The sequence below is a fragment of the Eublepharis macularius genome, chromosome 2 (assembly GCF_028583425.1).
Source record: "Eublepharis macularius isolate TG4126 chromosome 2, MPM_Emac_v1.0, whole genome shotgun sequence".
NCBI lineage: Eukaryota > Metazoa > Chordata > Lepidosauria > Squamata > Eublepharidae > Eublepharis > Eublepharis macularius.
The window spans coordinates 146,909,614-146,928,206 of record NC_072791.1 but is presented as its reverse complement, the minus strand read 5'-3'; the positions used below and the strand labels follow the sequence as shown (position 1 = coordinate 146,928,206).

The 18,593-nt window shown below is 40.8% G+C and overlaps 1 protein-coding gene across 1 annotated transcript in view; it reads left to right on the top strand.

The window, feature by feature from the left end:
• The first annotated feature begins 311 nt into the window (after positions 1-311).
• Positions 312-18,593, top strand: part of CD6 (CD6 molecule) — a 43,842-nt gene continuing 25,560 nt past the window's right edge. Inside the window, exon 1 of the mRNA XM_054972281.1 lies at positions 312-375. Coding sequence (XP_054828256.1) covers positions 321-375 — 55 coding nt within the window. The 5' untranslated portion in view covers positions 312-320. The remainder of the gene's footprint in view (positions 376-18,593) is intronic.

Below are 18,593 nucleotides of genomic sequence, written 5' to 3'. Positions count from 1 at the left end.
AGCTGTTCATATGTGATTATTCCTTGGCAATCACGGTTGTCAGTAGCAATAGTATCTAACTTTCCAATGACATTTCACAAGAGTTTCAGTTTGCCTCTGTGCAACATATTGCTTATTTACTGCTCTTTTCAGCCTGCTTAAGTTGCCATCAGGACTAGGGGAGTGCTGACAGCTTCCTCCTGATAACCAAAACCACAAGAACTCAGAGAAACTACTGTCTGGAAACTATTTGCAAGGTCTAGAAGATGAAATGAAGAACATGCCGGGCCATTTCTTTCCACAGCCTTGAAGATTATTGAGACACATGAGACACAGTGGTGATGGACCTGCTGGATGTATTCCTCATGGCTTTTTCCCTATTGGTAGTCAGAAAAGGTACTTCTCCATTCTTTCTTGAGTCTCTTCTTTCATGGTGACTTTACTGTCCTGTTCAGCTTTTTCTCTAAATCCTTTAGATAAAGTGTTCTCAGATTCATGCATCTTTCCCTCTGACATTCATACTGACCCTTTCATTGCACCTTGCACATTTCCTAGCTTATACTGCCTTGTTGGACCCAAGAACAATGTGTTGTTCTCTCATGTATTTGGTCCTTCTTTCGAAATTGCCAGCAAGAAAATCCCTCTACTGAAAATAGCAGGGGAAAAACTCTGCTTATATAGACTACACACCTATTCCAGTGGACATCAGCAAGGCTCATTGTTCATCTCGCTTTAGAATCTTAAATCGCAATAAAGTTTTAGGGAATTTCAGCTGCTTTAGGATGCAAAACAGACAAATCAACGTGTGGTCTAGAGATGGCAGGCCTTCTCTAGCTTCTAGGCGAATGGTGGAGTGTCATAATTTAAGGTATATCCACACAACATCAGCTATTTCATTTTAATTGCACAATAGAAATAATTTTCCACCGGAATTTTCTTTTTGGACAAGGCAATTCAGGAGGTAATTGACTGTGATAACATGATGATAGTGCAATATCCAACAACACATGGTTGAAGACTTAGAAACTAGTTGGATATATTATACCCTCTTCTTACATAACTTTTCCAACACAAAAAGCAACATCTCTGTTAAGAAAAGTGGGGGAATAGCATGCCTAAAATAAATGGAAGTGGCCACAGGCGTTTCCATTTATTTCTCAGATGACGAAGGAGGGACCTGATCTCGGCTTTCCAAAGAACAAATGAAAAGCCTAGCTGGACTAAACCAACATTGCATCTAATCCAGTATCTTGTACCCAGCCCAACAATGGCCAGCCAGATGCCACATGCAGATCATAAGGTGACAGCTCTTCTCATTTCTCCCTGAATATTCACATACAAAATTCTACTCAATGTAGAGGCTCATTTAATTATCATGTCTCATAGCAGTACATAGACCTATCTTTCATTTGTCTGATCTCCCTTTAGAAGCCATAAGTCAGTGGGCATCACCATATTTTGTGGAAGTGAAGCTTACGTTACATTGTTTTAGGAAGTACATTCTTTCGTCTGTCCTGTTTCTCATGCTGATCAATTCAATTGGGTGACTGCAGATTCTAGCACTACAGGAGCAATAGAGGGTTTTACTCTGTGTGTGCATACACATGTCAATGTTATCCTATCACCTCGTTTTTTCTGACTTGTTTTTTCTAAACTAAGAAGTTCCAGGCTCTTTAGCTTTCCTTTATAAAGTACTCCAATGTCTTGATTGCTTTTTATCCTTATCTATATCTTTTCCAGCTGTATGATATCCCTTCTACGGCAGCTACAGTGTCCTTGTAAATTCTTTTAATAACATTATGAGAGAAGCCATTTCATTTTCAACATTTATAAAAATAATTCAGAACATAAAACTTGCTTTTTCCACTGCTGCAGCACTCATATTTGTTTGGGATTGTTTGCTAATTGCCAACTGAGGGCTGTTTATTTGGCAAGTAACTATGGTCTGGGTATTGGTTTAATTTTTATTCATATTTATTGTAAACCATTGGTCATATATTAGGGGTGGGGAGATGGGGCATAAATATTTTAAATATGTAAAGTGTGTAGATATTTACACTGAGGTACCCTCCAATCCTCCACAGCCCCTAGATCTTTTTTCTGAGTAGTCAACTGCAGTTTAGACACCCTCAATGTATATATGAATGTATGTGATTTTATACTTATTGCCCATTCACTCTTGGGAGATGCTTTTGAAGTACTTCATTGTCTGTTTGGGTTTTCACCATCACCTACAAACTTTTCTGCTCATTCTTGATTCCTGATCATTTATAAACAATATCAGTGGCCCCATGATGATCGGGGGTCACACTCGCTTCACTGTGTTGTGAGACTTTTTGTCATATATTTACTCTTACCTCCTGCTCTCTGTTCTTTAATTTGATACCAACCTCTTATCTCATGACTGCTAAATTTCTAAGCTGCGCTGCATAGAAGGCTTTGCGTGTAAAATAAGGATGGCTGAAAGGCAGGAATCTTCGTTAAACAAGTCTATTTGCAGAGCTATTGTCAGGGAGCACTTCATGGAAGGAATGGACAGTTCTGAGAAAATGTTATGGAGTTCCAAGGAGAAAATGCCTGCATATACTACTTTTCTTAGAATGTCAGTATACCATTAAGGGAATTCCCAGCACAAACATAAAATCCATTTTCATCACTGTTCCGGATCAGTAAGGATGGAAGTAAGTGAGCAAAACTACAGTGTGCTAGTTATTACAGATTAATTTATCTAGAGTGAAAAGTGTGTTTCTTGGAATTTTTTTTTCATTTGTCTGTCTGGCTTCTGGAGACTTTTTTTTTAAAAAATCTGCCTTGGCACTTCCCAAGGGGCCATTTTCCTGGCCTCTTTTGTATGTACCATTCTAAAATAGTTCAAACCTGCTGGATATCATTATTTAACAAGGGAGATTCTGCTGAAGAGTCACTATTTTAGACTGAGGATCAAGATTTTTTAAAGGGCTATTTCTTTCGCTAAGATTGGTGTAGTTCTTCTATTTTTCACCATTTTGTAAAATTGCTGTCCTTGATATTAACTGCAGGCCTGCAGAACTTGTGTGACCCGCTGAGAAAAATGCAGTACACCAGCCATACAGGCTGTCAAATGTTTGACAAGCAGGTAGTAAAAGAAAAAAAGCTGATACAGACCCTGGGGGGCACCATCTATTGTTGATGGTTTGTGTTTAGCTTGGTTTATGTCCAAGGGCCCTTTTCCTACTGTTACCTGCCTCTCCTGATAACTGGCTGAGGCTAAAAGGAGCCTGTGCCCTGATTTCATCTGTCTTTGGAACTGTAAGTACAACAGCAGGTACATATAATCCTTTGCAGTGTTTCTTTGGACTGGGGCCATAGAACAGTTGGGAAAGGGAAATAAAAATATTTCCCTAACATGGACAATGAGGGGCATGTTTCATACAGCAAAGGGGTCAATTTTATGGTACATAATTAAGAATTTATAATCTCCAGATAAGCACTACAAATTCAGTAACTTCCACCAACACAAAACTCGTGTTACTAAAAATGCAGTTGATTATTTTTAATTTTTATTGCCTTTTGGCAACATTTTTTGCACTAGTTTCCACCCTTTTTTCTTATGAGCATTTCAAAGAACACCAGAAATTTGTCTATAAGTGATCCCTATTGTTTTTTTGTAATTGTCCTGAAATAATTCCCTAGGAAACAATGGGCCGGATTCCATCACAACTGGTATAAAGGATCATAGCTCATTTGAAACTTATGCAGATACATACCTGCCAAAGATCTGGCTTACTAGATATCTCATCAGTAGATCCCTTGAGATCAGCTCAGGTTAACTAATAAAGAAGTCTTTAATTACACTTTGTGCTTTGTGTCTATTCAAACAATTCACTGCCAAAAGGGATTCTTTGGCATTTTCAGGTCATTGCGGCACTGAATGAGATGATCTGAAAATATTGAATGGGCTCTGCCAGCTGCTGAATACTTTTCGTAACTCACCCCCGAGATCTGTGGAGCTAAGTTTTTAGCAAAGGAAAAGTCAGGTATTTCTTCCTTGGTGCATAATCAATCTGATTTGCTTTAGCTTTGCTTGATGAAGGCCATGGAGTGATTTTTCAGTTGGTCTGATTATATTGATGGTAGTTTCCCTGATGTACTAGTTTACTACTGTTAGGGCAAGGTAGAATTCGCCTTGACAAATTTTATTTAGCCCTAAGAGCCATTCACAAAATTTAGGAGTCAAACTTATTTTTGACTCCTAACTAGTTAAAAATGAATTCATGTACCACTGCTGAATCATGTAAAGTTAATATATAAAGGAGGGATGGTAAGAATTTGATGTACACACATTTTATATCATAATCAAAATATATTCTGTTATGAAATGATAAATAAATTTTGTACTTCTACAGAAGATCTCCAAAAACACTACAATTAAATCATTGCTGAAAATATTAGATGCCACAATGAAATTTCTATGGATCGTGGTGACATGGGATTTGTCAAGCACAGTGGTAGAACATTCCCGTCAGCTCTCAGTGCATTGCGTCCACCTCATTTTGCTACATGTCCCGAGCAGTGTTTTTTGACCTTTTAGAGCAATGAACAACCTCCATACCTGAGGTTTTATTTCTGGCAGGTCCCCTGAGATGTTGGTCTAGGTGGGGCATTAATCTGTCCAGAAGAGCGGTATATAAGTGCAATTGTTGTTAAACCAGAAACTGATTGAGAGCAGTAGATCTCTGCCAGTTTAGATCAGCTGAGGGCCTGACCTGCAACCATATCTTTAAAGTACACCATTCTCCACTGAATTAGGGAAAGCTGAGTACTTGAAGCCAATGCTACTAAGATACAGAAAGAGGAGGGCTCCTCCAAGTTTCGAAAGCTACCCAATTACAAAGAGAAAAACCTCGGAGGTACACTGGAAATTAGATTGATACAGTTTTATAAAATTTTTGTGCATAGTACAAAGTGCCAAAGTGCTAATATATAATTCCCAATAAATATTATATATAAATATCCAATAAATACATACAAAAATACATATACACTCAATCAAGAGTCCAACCGGTATAGTTTCACCACTAAGGCTGGCAATGGTCCGTCAGATTTCATATTTACCTTGAGATGAATGTTATGGTGTTGGAGTAATTTATACAATGCACTTATGAGCCTTTGAAAAAGCATTTTGCCGAAACAGGATAACAGGCTGGCAGAACCCATCAGGCTCTTTAGCCATAATTTTTGGCCTTTGACTGTAACTACTAGACTACGTTGTCCTTTGAGAAAACTCCACACAGGAATCAACAGTTCTACAAAAGAACAGAAAAAGGATTTAACATTATGAACTACATCTCTGGAGGTTTTACTTCATCACCTTAGTGGTGAAACTATACCAGTTGGACTCTTGATTGAATTTATATATATTTTTGTATGTATTTATTGGATATTTATATATAATATTTATTGGGAATTATATATTAGCACTTTGGCACTTCGCACTCTGCACAAAAAAATTTATAAAAATTCATACATTTAATTTCCAGTGTACCTCTGAGGTTTTTCTCTTTGTAATTGGAATGCTACCAGGATGGCAGTAAACATTGGCTGGGAAATTCTGGCCAGGGCAAACATGTTAGTAATAGTTCCTCCTTGTGATGTGCCAGGAAATCTCTTCCTTTGGCTGATCTGTAGTACATCAGTGAAAAGGGATTTGCAGGTCAGTTGTAATAAGTTCTAAATGCTGCGGATACACCCTCATAGAAACAACCTGCCTGGCAGTTACTGTGGGCCAAGCTACAAGTGATGAATGACACTTGAATGGCAAGTGAACAGACTCACATGTATTCCTCCCTGTTCACTTGCGCTCCACTTGCCCCCCCACTCAACCACATAGTGATCGAGTGGAGGGCAAGTGGAGCGCAAGTGAACAGGGAGGAATACATGTGAGTCTGTTCACTTGCCATTCAAGTGTCATTCATCACTTGTCGCTTGGCCCTGTATATGTGGGATCAGATCCCACTTTGTGGTAGCATTCTTTTTTGGAACACAAGAAGGTAAATCTGTGTGTGTTAACCTAAATTACACGATTATGTTCCTATAGCATCCTGGTGCTATTCATCAGAATAAATCCTCTGAAATGGGAACTGGGGTAATTAATTCAGACCCTGTGACACTGAAGATGATAAATACAGAAATGCTTAAGGGCTGGGGAATCCACATCATGCCAGGCTGTTTACTTCCTACAGCATCCCTTTGATGTAAAGCTCCTTACATGTCATTTAAAGTCAGTAGCAGAGAATAAAACAGACTGCAGACAAAAAATAACATGGGCCCCTGAGGGTGTACCCTTCCAGAAGAAAAAGAGATGAAAGTGTTCCAATGCAATACATAAGTGTTCCAATGCAGTAATTAAAGGCTACTTTATTATTGGGTGTTCTGTACGGGCCACTGAGCCAAGCTACAAGTGACAAATTACACTTGCCCTCCACTTGTGCTCCACTTGATCAATTGGAGAGCAAGTGAATGGCAAGTGAACAGGGAGGAATATACGTGAGTCTGTTCACTAGCCAGGCAAGTGTAATTCGTCACTTTTAGCTTAGCTCTTAGATTGAGCAATAGGTCTCTGTCTTTGCTTTCCCACAGCCTAACAGATCCTATTGTTAACACTGCTTTATTTTAGGCTTGTTATCTAAAATAAAGCAGCATTAACAATGAGATTGCCCTGACCTGGATAGCCCAGGCAAACTTGATCTGGTCAGATCTCAGAAGCTGAGCACGGTTGGCCTTGGTTAGTAATTGAATGGGAGATGGTTGCAGGGGCAGGCAATGGCAAACCACCTCTGCTTGGCAAGTGTAATTCGTCACTTGTAGCTTGGCTCTCAGTCTCTTGGCTTGAAAACCCCAACAGACATCATCATAAATTACCTATGACTTGATGGCACTTTCCACCAACAGTATCATCTTTAAAGTGGAAGAAACACTGATCTTTTGGTTATCTTAGTTTTCTAACTCTTAGTCCAGCAGCAGGGCATTCAGAAATAATAAAGAGGTTGCACCAACAATTAAATCTGTTAGACTATGAGAAAGCAAGGATGGAGACCTATTGCTCAAGCTAAGTGGCTCATACAGAACAGCTGAGTGTGCAGAGTGACAGTTATCGACACAGTGACCTGATTTCTGAAACCAACCCTAGTTCCTTTAGAATCAATTCCAGGCATCATTTGCTGCTGGAGAAATTAAGGCACCTGCCTGCAAATCACGCAGCAGGTTGTTTGTCTGCCATTATGCATGGCAAGTACATCACAGGCAACTAAACAGAAGCTGCTTTTATTGTCAGATGCTCCTGCACATCCATTGTAAGCTGTAAAACTATTGTAAGGTTCACGCTTTCAAGATACTTGGTGTTTGAATCTGTGACTTAGGCTTGGATGTGAGTATCTAATTCTATTGGTCTTGGCAACAGCTGAAGGTTCTAACAGACAATCTTAATTCTTAAGGTTCTAACAGACAATCTTAACCACAAAGTTTCTCTGGCAGGTCTTCTCTTGAATTAAAAATTTACTCCGTAATCTGCTTACTCCTAACAGTAGTCTGTGTACTGACCGGATATTGGGAGGTCCTCTATATGGCAACAATATTTTCAAGCGTTCTTGTTGCCGTGTGGCTGTTCATAAGCACAGCGGCAACAGGGTTTCCACATTGTGGGTCCCCCCATTTTCCTGCCTCCATCCTCCCATGATGGCTATTTTTCTCCATGCCATGGGGGGGGGGGCTTTTTAAAAATCTGATACATGCAAGATTGCTATATTGTTATAACATTATAAGAATCTATCTACTAAATCTAGATAGATTTTTTTGAAAGAAAGTTTTAATCCTTTTCATTGTGGATAACCTCTTCCCTTATATCTCTGCAACGAAAGGATCTAGAGATGTATTTTTTTCAAAAATGAAAGCTGGGGATTTAGAGCAACTAGCAGATAGATTGTTATAATGATATAGTGACCTAGCAGTTACCAATTTTAAAAACCTGTAAAAGCCCCCAGCAGTAGGGGGATGGCTACCACAGGGAACTGGTTCAGGGAAAATGGAGCTGAAGTGTGTAGGACTGAAGGAGATTTCAGACTCCTGTTCAGTACACAGAGCAGCCATATCATCATTGCTGTGATCTTTAAAAAAAACTCACAGTAAACAGGTTTTGGAAAGGATGCAGAAAAGCCAGGGAAATGTCAGAAGGACACACAAAACTGAGTGTGAAGGGGGACTGATTCCCGGTAGCTCCCAATCCAGACCAAATATTTTGTGTGGAATGACCCTGATCTACTGACAAAAATCAGCAATATTTTGTTGTGTTTGTGTGATTAGGTCCATCTTAATATCATGTTAACCTCCAGCAAGGCCACTTCCACATTTCACAGGCCCTAAGTAAGATATGCTGCAGTGACCCCTGTTGTGCCCATGCATATACAAACACATTCTCATATATTGCTGGATGAAAGAGTGCAGTACAACTTTCTAGCTCCTTTAACCCTGTTTTTGCTGGCAAAGCTAAAAGTGCCACAAAATACTTGTTCTCCAATTTCTCCAGATGCTTCTCTCGATATGAACTGATAGATTGCCCCTGAGGCTGCTATGACATCCCAGTGGCCCATGCTATCCCCTTGATGACAGCCCAGTTCTATAGCCATCTTGTTCTGATAGTTCCTAAGCTGAAGAGAGGAAATAGTCTCCATCATTACTGGAGATATGCAAGAGCAAATAATATGTTGAAACTAGAGGCAGGTACAAACTGAAATACAAACCGAAGTTCGTCACGAACCGGACCGGTTCATGGTTCGCAAACCAGCGGTTTATGGGAGCTCATTTCTCATGAACCGTGACGAATTTTCGCCCAGTTCATTTGGTTCATATTTTAGTTCATCACTGCAGACAGCCTGGCTCTGATCAATCAGTTTCCTAGGCAATGTGGAGGTGGGTGTGATTAGGCTTTCTGCAGACCTTTTGCTGACCCAGAAGTGATGTTTTCACGAACCGATTCATGAACCAGGGCAGGTTCGTGGTTCGTGAACCATGGTTCAGAATTTTCCCAGTTCATGCCCATCGCTTTCTGGAACACAAAAGTGTTAAGCTGGTTTTTGTGGTCATAGGTGTTCTTACAGCCAAGGTTGCTTCCACATGGAGGTTTGCTTCAGTGTTGCATTCCAAATGGAACACGGCTTTTTTGGAGCATCTACACTGCAGTGTCCTCTCTCCACTTTCTGCGGTTTCCCTTGGCTTGTTCTAGTCTTCCCAAACCGATTCTGGTAAAATATTTTCAGTAAGATTGCAGTCCAGTTTTGACAGCAAGCCATCTGGATGGGAAGAGGTGCATTTTTGAAGGTCCTACACTCATCAGTCCCATTTTTCTTCTGTCAGACCCATTGCAACCACTATTTTCCCTATTGTGCCACCAGCATGCTGAGGACCTTTGGGAAAAGTCAGTAATTTGAATAGTACAATAATGTTAAAGCAATCTATCACCTTGATTCGTTCCTCTAAATTCCCAGCTTGCTTTCTTTTTTTTAAAGCAAGTATTGAGCCACTTTCATTGCACAAATAACCTTTCCCTTTATATTTCAGTATTTACTGGAAATTTCCCATAACGACTGAAAGAGATTTTATAAAAGTGAAAGCTGAGAATTTGAAGGAACGAGTAGATTGTGTCATTAGATACTGATAGCATTATTGTGATACAGTGAAGCAGAACCTTTTTTTTTTTAAAGCTCACAAAAACCATTGAGTGGCAAGGCAGGAGAATAATGATAGGTAAGAGACGAAAGTGTACACAAGACTTCCATGTGGCTACTCCATTGGCAGTGTGAATGCCTCTGCATTTGCAGTAGTGATGGCAGGGTTGCTGTTAAACTTTGCAGTGTGGATGCAGCCCAAGGTGGCACAAGGATGACACTGTTGCTACAAAGGAAGGCTAGTATCGAAGGAAATGTGTGCGTCTTTTAATGTATTTTATTTAGGACACGGGAATGTCCTAGCTTTTGACCATATTGACTTGCACTGTGTAATCTGCCTTGGGTCTCAGTGAGAAAGGTGGACTATAAACAAACAAATTTTTAAGTTTTAAACAGCAGAATGCAAACACTAACCAATCAAGAGAAGAAGAAAAATACAAAGAAAGGGAGGAGTGGTGGAGTACAGTCTTATAGATGTTTACTATATTCAGTATTTATAAACAATGAAAGGGTCTTTAGTAGAGTTTTTGGAACAGTCAGTTCCAAAAGGAACCAAAATATGTTTCAGTTCAGAGACTAACATTGTCCTGTAGTTGACCAAGGATCATGAAGATTTTTCAGTTCCGTGACCTCAGACCCCCTTACTCAGGCCAGAGTAGTGACCAGGTATTAGCAATTTGTCAGAGACTAGGTTTAAGATTAACAGGACCGATGGTTCTGATGGCCTCTCATAGCAACTTTCTGTTCAGTAGTACTTCATTTAATTTCATTTTAAAATAATTCAGTTTCTTAAAATATGCAGCTAATTGAAGCTAATATTTCAGAGAAGATCAGCATGACCTACATGAATATTTTATCCTAGAGAATTATTTCAAAACTGAGTGAAAAAAGTCTCTGTCACTTACTGGTAGTCTGTTCTTTTCTGCCCATTTATGTAATCTAATGAAATTTGTTAATTTCCATTTCTGATACCTTTCCTGACTTCTTTTAAAAAGTTGTGTATTTGTTTTCATTTAAAGGCAATTTCCATTAGAGTGACCATCAAGAAATCTAAGACCAGTCCAAGGTCTTTCTTATAACAATATATTTTAGGTAACATTGCAGAGGCTTTCATGAGTAATATATATACCTTTTTATTTCTGTAACTGGATGTGAAGTCATTCCCCCAAACAGATCTTTTTTACATGTCACCAGCAGCATGAATTCCTGTTGTCTTTAGTTAATTTTTTGTAGAGCTTTAAAAAGATTTACGTTTGTTCTGAGTTTGTAATACTACCCAAAAAATTGGTTTGTCTTTAACTAAGATATTTGTCCTTATTTAACATTCATCACAGACATTAGTCTGTATTACTTTTAGAAAGCATATTAATACCCTCAAAGTTGCAGTTTTATACTATAAAATACACGTTTACTGCTCCTGGTCTTTCTTTCTTTCTTTCTTTCTTTCTTTCTTTCTTTCTTTCTTTCTTTCTTTCTTTCTTTCTTTCTTTCTTTCTTTCTTTCTTTCTTTCTTTCAGAGAGCAGGAAACAGGACCTATTTTTAACCCTCCACCAACAGTAAATTCTGTAATTATTTTAGGCCAGAGATTTTTTCTGTTGGATAAACCGCTTTAAACAAGAAACAAAAGTTGGACTAGTATTAATTTTAATTATGGCTTAATTACAGCTTTTATTTAACTAAGATTTTTCTTCAAGCTTTATAAGCTTTTTGTAATTTCATTCACCAATGGATCCAAGTAGTACTTAAATCTGTAGATAGTTGAAGTGCGTTGAACGAGTTGATAGTTGAAGGAGAATAGTTGAAGGAGAATAAATTTCAAAGGAATGTCAAAATATGAATTCATTTTATATGACGAGGCAATACATTTTATGCCAACAATTAAGATTTTTGTTCAGTTATTTTATGTCCTAGGTGATTGATTTATTTGTGGATAATCTGAAGGACCTTTTGAAGAGAAACAGATGGGAATAGCCAAATCAACTACATATTAAGAGATTATATATTCTTTTCACAGAGTAGTCACCTCTTTAATCTCCTTTTTCCTTTTTAATTGCAATAGACAGCAACTCTATAGAGAACATAAAGGTTAACAGCAAAAACGATATCTTGGCCATTACTGTTAGTTGGCTCTTTGTACCTGAAATGGATTTGAATAATTCTAGCTCAATATCAGTGAGCACTGTGATTAAAAATTTATGCCTAAAGCTGGCCCTATCTAGGAGTCACACTGTAAAATCTGTTAAGTCTTTAGGTGCTGTTAGATTCTAGAGACATGGGAGCAAGTCCTGTTGAACAGTAGGACTTACATCAGAATAAGCATGGCTAGAATTGGGTGGCATGGCTGCAGTTCTACATACACTTACTTATGAGCAAGCACCAGCAACATGAGTGGGACTTAACCCTGAGTAAACATTAATAGGACTGATCCTCACACCAAATTCTTAGATAGCTCCATTTAAAGAAATGGCACATTACATTTGATCTGTGATCAGATCCCTTAATGTTCGCTTTTTTAAAAAAGGTGTGAGGAGGGAGATTCCAGTTTGATCCCAGTGGGCCAAAGGAGGAAGGAGGTGGTAACTCCTATTCACCGTGATGTTTTGCTCTTTGAAATTGACCCATCCCAATCACAGACTGCTGCAAGCTAGGGTTATTATTTCTAAACTGGTCCCTCTAGCTATCCTTTTAGTATCAATTTGATCTGAAGGCAATGATCAGACGATATTATTTACCTCAATGACATGGAAAGCTTCAGGTGTCCTTTTCTGCATATTAAATCTCCACAAAAGGAAGCGGACATTCTTTCTCCAGTCAGTTGGCAACCTTATTATGAGACCCAGAAGAGAAAAGCCTGTACTATTGATCTGTGTGAACATTCTAGCCAATACTAACCCATCACTCCAGGAAGGCTTTGTACAACTCTGGTGGTAACATATCCTCACCCGGGGATTTTCTAGTGGGTAGTGAAGCTATTAGTCCCATGATTTTAGCTTCAGAAACTGGGTCCCATTGTGGAAGTTCTGAGAGATCAATATATGCATCTTGCTGGCAGATCATAGTCCTCTCAAAAGTGGGGGATGTGACCCAAAAACTTACAGAAATAAGGGGCCCAGATATGACCTGGGATAAACACTTCAATCTGGGAATGGAAGGTACTTCTTTTAAATGCGGCCAGTTCCCAGAAACACAAACCATTTATTTTGATTACTGCGTGCTCTAGCTCACTCCAGAGAAATTTGGTATGTTCAAATTTCTTGTGTTTGATTAGAGATTTGTACTAAGATTAGTTAAACTGACCATCCGAGCACCATCTCTGCTACACCTGGCATGTCTCATAGCGTGAAGTGTTTTTTTTTGACACTCCGTATTCGTGATTGAACCAGCCGCTTTGTATATGTATTAACGGCTTTAGAGGTCTGTTATTGGTTACTAGAGGCTTGATCTGGATACCAATCTTGTCAAAGCAGTTGTGTAAAAGAAATAATCTCAGTCTGCTCATCTCCTCGGATGACAAAAAGTTAGATATAGTGCTGCATAATTTTTCAAACAAGTCTGCTGGGATAGAGGGGCCAACTCTCAGCGAATTCTGGGACAGGCTTTGTTAGTACCTTAGCATTGACAGTAAGTGATAATTGCAAGGGACAATAGTCACTTAGGGTTAGGTCTAAGACCTCAAAATTAGTGACTCAGTAGCAGGAGATACAGCAATATAATCTACAGAACTAGTCCCGATCAAAGCCGCATATATAAAGGTCCCCCCAGAGGAATCAAGAGAGGTACCATGCAGTGTGAGCAAGTTGGTCAATGAAAGCAGATTCAGCATCTATCCTTTTCTGAATGCTCAAGAACATGAGCATTCATAGCAATATGCACATTTATACCATCTCTCACCTCTAAGTTGCCCAACCCTATTCTCACATTGAAATCTCCACATAAGATGATATGTTCGTTTGGGTACCATGAGATTAATCTTTCCGTCGCCTCAAGTAATAGGTCCCAGAAGCATCCAACTTTCTGGTACAGTGAACCCCTAGGAGGGATAGATATATTAATGCATAATATCCTACTAATATGCACACTTTTGAGGAGTTGGGTCTGAAAGTTATTAGGGCAGATGTTCTCTAGCACTTGTCTATCTACATTTAAGTCAACAGGATAGCCAAGCCTCTGCTCCTCAGTCCCTTCGAGTGCATTTTAATTGCTGGGACCAAATAAATCCTGTACCCCTGTACAACAGGTAGGTCAGGGGTCTGAATCCATGTTTCCTGCAAACAGAGAATATTATAGTTCTGTAGGAAGGTCAAAAAATCTGGGTCATATATTTTATTGAGCCAGTTCCCCAGGTGCCACGATAGAAACTTTAATTGTCAATCAGCTGCTGTTAATTTGTTTAAGATGCCAGTGTCCAGGAAGATACAGCCATTGTTACATAGGGAAACATCCACTGGAACAATCCTCTCACCCAGACTAAGATCCCTGTGGTCTCTGGCCTCTTCTCAAGATACTCCTGTTGAGGAGTATCAGCTGCCTACTCAGAAACTGAGAAAACCATGCTCCTGTTAGCAGACAGCGACAACCATGTATCCTATAAAATTTCACCGTTTGCATTAGCAGCCAGAAAGATCAGATCCAAGGCCTCATTGAACGGGGTATTTGTATGACTGGTACGATCCCTTGTACAGTTTATTTTAATTTTTTAACTATAATGCTAGACAGGGCTTTTTTTCAGCTGGAACACGGTGGAACGGAGTTCCAGAACCTCTTGAAAATGGTCACATGGCTGGTGGCCCCGCCCCCTGATCTCCAGACAGAGGGGAGTTTAGATTGCCCTCTGTGCCACTGAAGTGGTGCGGAGGGCATTCTAAACTCCCCTCTGTCTGGAGATCAGGGGGTAGGGCCACCAGCCATGTGACCATTTTTGCCGAGGGCAATTTAAACTTTTAAAAACTCCCCTCTTAGTCCAGCTGACCCAAAGTGATGTCATTGGTCCTGGGAGCGTGCGCACACTTTGCTCACTTTGCGTGCGCACATGTGGTGCCAGGGCCACCACCTCCTGCCAACAGTTGCCCCCTGTACTGGCAACCCACTAAGTTCCACCACCTCTTTTCCCAGAAAAAAAGCCCTGATGTAACTGTTTTTAGATGAAGCGTGTTTTTTGTTTCTTTTTTCCTACCAGAACCAATAGTTATGGGAAGGTAGCAGTTTCAATCAGGAGGATTGCGGAGGAAAGAGTTTTTTAAAATGCTTCTTCAGAGGCTCCAGTGCCTCTACGCATCAGGGGATCTCTCCAAAAAATTTAGAAACTGGGCAAGAAGGCCAAAAGGAAGTCATCATCTGTTCCTGGTTTATACCTAAGTGCCTGTTTTGAAGGCATTGGCAATATTGATCTTGTTTATAGCCTTTCTTACTGAGATTCAAGGTGGATTACACAGTGCAAGTAAACATGATTAGCAGCTAGGGCATTCAATGAACAAGAACAATTAAAACAATTAAAACAAGCTTTCTGGAGCTCCTCTTTTCATCTATGGAAATCTTCTGTGGGATCCAAGCAAGTGTCCTGTTGATCCACTTATTAAGAAACACACAGGAGCTTGTCATTAGACTGAATACAAACAGCAGCACAGGTATCTTTCCATGAGTTTAGATTATCCTGCCCCTGCCCTGTGTTTGGCTCCAGTCGTATCTACTGTGTTAGTAGGTTGGGCTTGTCCAATACTGCTTAGGAATCACTCCGTCAAGAAGGACACAGCTCTAACTGGAAGGAGAAAAACCTTGTGTTAAACATTTAAGAGAATTTTAGGTCAAGCTAGATGTTCAGATTTTTAAAGAGTTGGGTCCGTGTTCCCCAGACCCAACTCAGGTTCCTCACAGCCCCACAGCAACTGTGAGAAATGGCTGTTAACAATAAAGGAGAGCCCAAACTGCCCTGGAATGCCACCACAGGGGAAGGAAGAGCTCCTTCCTCCTCCCTCGCTTCAGGTTTTCCCCCCATGTCAAAATAGCATGGGGGAGGGTATTTCCATATTTTTACTGTTCCACATGCACAGACTTCTCCCCACATGCACAGAATACTTCATATGGATCAGTAAAAAGAGGGGCACACAGCCCACCCCACTTGCTATTTTGGAAAACTGCTTAAGGAGAGAGACAGGACCCAACTCTTTAAAAACTTGCACATCTAGCTCGACCATTCATGCAGATGAAGAAGCCATGGGTGGTTTGGCTAATCTTTGGTTCTCCAATGATGTCACCTGGGAGGCTATAGGGACAGAATTGAGGGAGGGTGTTGAAAAGGCTTGTTCTTTGTAGATTTCCAGATTTTGGTCTGTATCCAAAGGACTAAAGTGCATTTATATGATGGAGCTTGTCTTGATGCATGTGTGTGGTGTGTTTTAGAAGGTAACTGGAACATTTATTTATTTATTTATTCATTCATTCATTTTATCACATTTCTAGACCGTCCTCCCCATCAGACAGGCTCAGGGAAGTTTAACAACAGTTTAAAACAATAAAAACATTATAAAAACATCAAAACATTATATCATAAACAATTAAAATTGGCGGGTATAAAATATTAAAATACAGCATTTTCCTGCATGGGTGGTGGAAGGTCTTCAGTGGTATGGCTGGCGAGAGGACAGCCTAGCCCCCACCAAATGCCTGGTGGAACATCTCTGTCTTGCAGGCCTGGCAGAAAGATAACAAATCCTGCCGGGCCCTAGTTTCCTCAGACAGAGAGTTCCACCAGAACCAAAAAGGCTCTGGCTCCTGCCGAGCCATAGTTTCCTCAGACAGAGAGTTCCACCAGGACCACAAAGGCCCTGGCTCTGGCAGAGGCCAGGCGGACCTCCCTGGGGCCAGGGACCATCAGCAAGTGCTTAGTAGCTGATTGAAGCGACCTCCAGGGAACATATGGGGAGAGGCGGTCCCAAAGGTATGCTGGGCCCAGTCTGCATAGGCTTTTTTTGAGGGGGGATACTCTGGAACATCGTTCTGGTAGCTCTAGAATCTGCCTACATGATTCCTTCCTCCTTTGGCACTGTGGGCTATGCAGAGGAGCCTTAGATGCTTTGAGTTCATTCTGCTTTCTTTTCATTCCTCTGTGTGTGTGTGAGAGAGAGAGAGAGAGAGAGAGAGAGCGAGAGAGATGGGGTCCAGCATGGGCTCTGCAGAGGAGCCTTAGATGCTTTGAGTTCATTCTCCTTTCTTGAGTGAGAGAGAGAGAGCGCAAGCAGATGCTGCTCGGGTCTGGCGCTGGGTCTGCAGAGGAGGTTTAGCTGCTTTGAGTTCATTCTGCTTTTTTCCCATTCCTCTGTGAATGAGAGAGGGAGGGAGGGAGGGAGGGAGAGAGAGCTGGAGCCTGGCACGTGCTCTGCAGAGGAGGTTTAGCTGCTTTGAGTTCATTCTGTTTTATTTTCATTGAGGGAGTGGTGGGGCTGTGTGTGTATGTGTGAGTTCATTCTGCTTTCTTTTCATGGGTGTGTGGGGGCTGTGGGGGCCGTGTGTATGTGTGCTGCTTTGAGTTCATTCTGCTTTCTTTTCATGGGAGTGGGTGGGGCTGTGTGTGTGTTGCTTTCATTCTTTTGTTGACTGAAGTTTACATGGTTATGGTTCCCACAGCTTTTTAATGCAGATTGGTTCTGTGTTAGTTAAATATATCAGTTATGGTTATTTGTATTCGTTAAAATATGGTTATTCCAGTTTTATGTTAGGAATGGATAGCTGTGTCCAAGTCACAGAAGGCTTTCATCAATATATAAGAGCCAGTTTGGTTAAGAGCGTGGGACTCTAATCTGGAGAGCCGGGTTTGATTCCCCACTCCTCCACTTGAAGCCAGCTGGGTGACCTTGGGCTAGTCACAGTTGCACTGGAAGTGAAGTAGCTGTCAGTCTCTCTGCACGTTATGAAGTATCTAGGGATACTCAAGTGAACCTCATTTCATGTGTCTCCCCTCCAATTTTCCAGGCACTTGCTCGCACAGTCACACTTCAGTTTGTTCTACGTGAATACATTCACATGTTCTAGATCAGTTCCTCCTCAGCTGCTGAAAGTATCCCAGATTCCCCTACATCCATTCATTGAAATGCAGATCTCAGCATTTTCTCACATCTTAAAGAAATGCAAATTGGCAAGTCAAAGGATCCTACAGTACTTGTTCTTGTAGTAAAAATAGAGCTGAATTGGTGCTTTGCCCTCCGGAATCGCTTGCAGATGCAGTCACACAAAGGGAATTCTCATGAAAGCAGCATGCACATGTGCCAAGCAAGAACGGCCAGCATGTGAATTGAGAACTACAGTCCTGCACTTGAGTGTCCCTAGATACTTAGTATCATGTAGAGAGACTCTGTGTCACCAGTTAGGCCCCCTCCAATGGTAAGTCTGCAGGCTGGCAACTCTAGTACTGAGAGACTTCAGGCCAATAACAACAACAACATTTGATTTATATACCGCCTTTCAGGACAACTTAATGCCCACTCAGAGCAGTTTACAAAGTATGTTATTATTATCCCCACAAAACTCACCCTGTGAGGTGAGTGGGGCTCAGAGAGCTCTAGAAGAGCTGTGAGTGACCCAAGATCACCTAGCTGGCTTCAAGTGGAGGAGTAGGGAATCAAACTCAGTTCTCCAGATTAGAGTTCTCCGCTGGAGCAAGTGGGGGGATTTTAAAGTTTAAATCGCCCTCTGTGACCCTTGTGAGCGGCATGGAGGCTGGTCTAAACTCTCCCCCTTGCTCCAGCTGACTGGTGCCAGTCAGCTGAAGCAAGGGGGTCTTTTAAAGTTTAAATCGTCCTCTATGCTGCTCACAAGCAGTGCAGAGGGCAATCTAAACTCCCCCCTTGCTCTAGCTGACTGGCCCCAGTCAGCTGGAACAAGGAGGGGATTTTAAAGTTTAATGGTCTCCAGCCATGTGACCA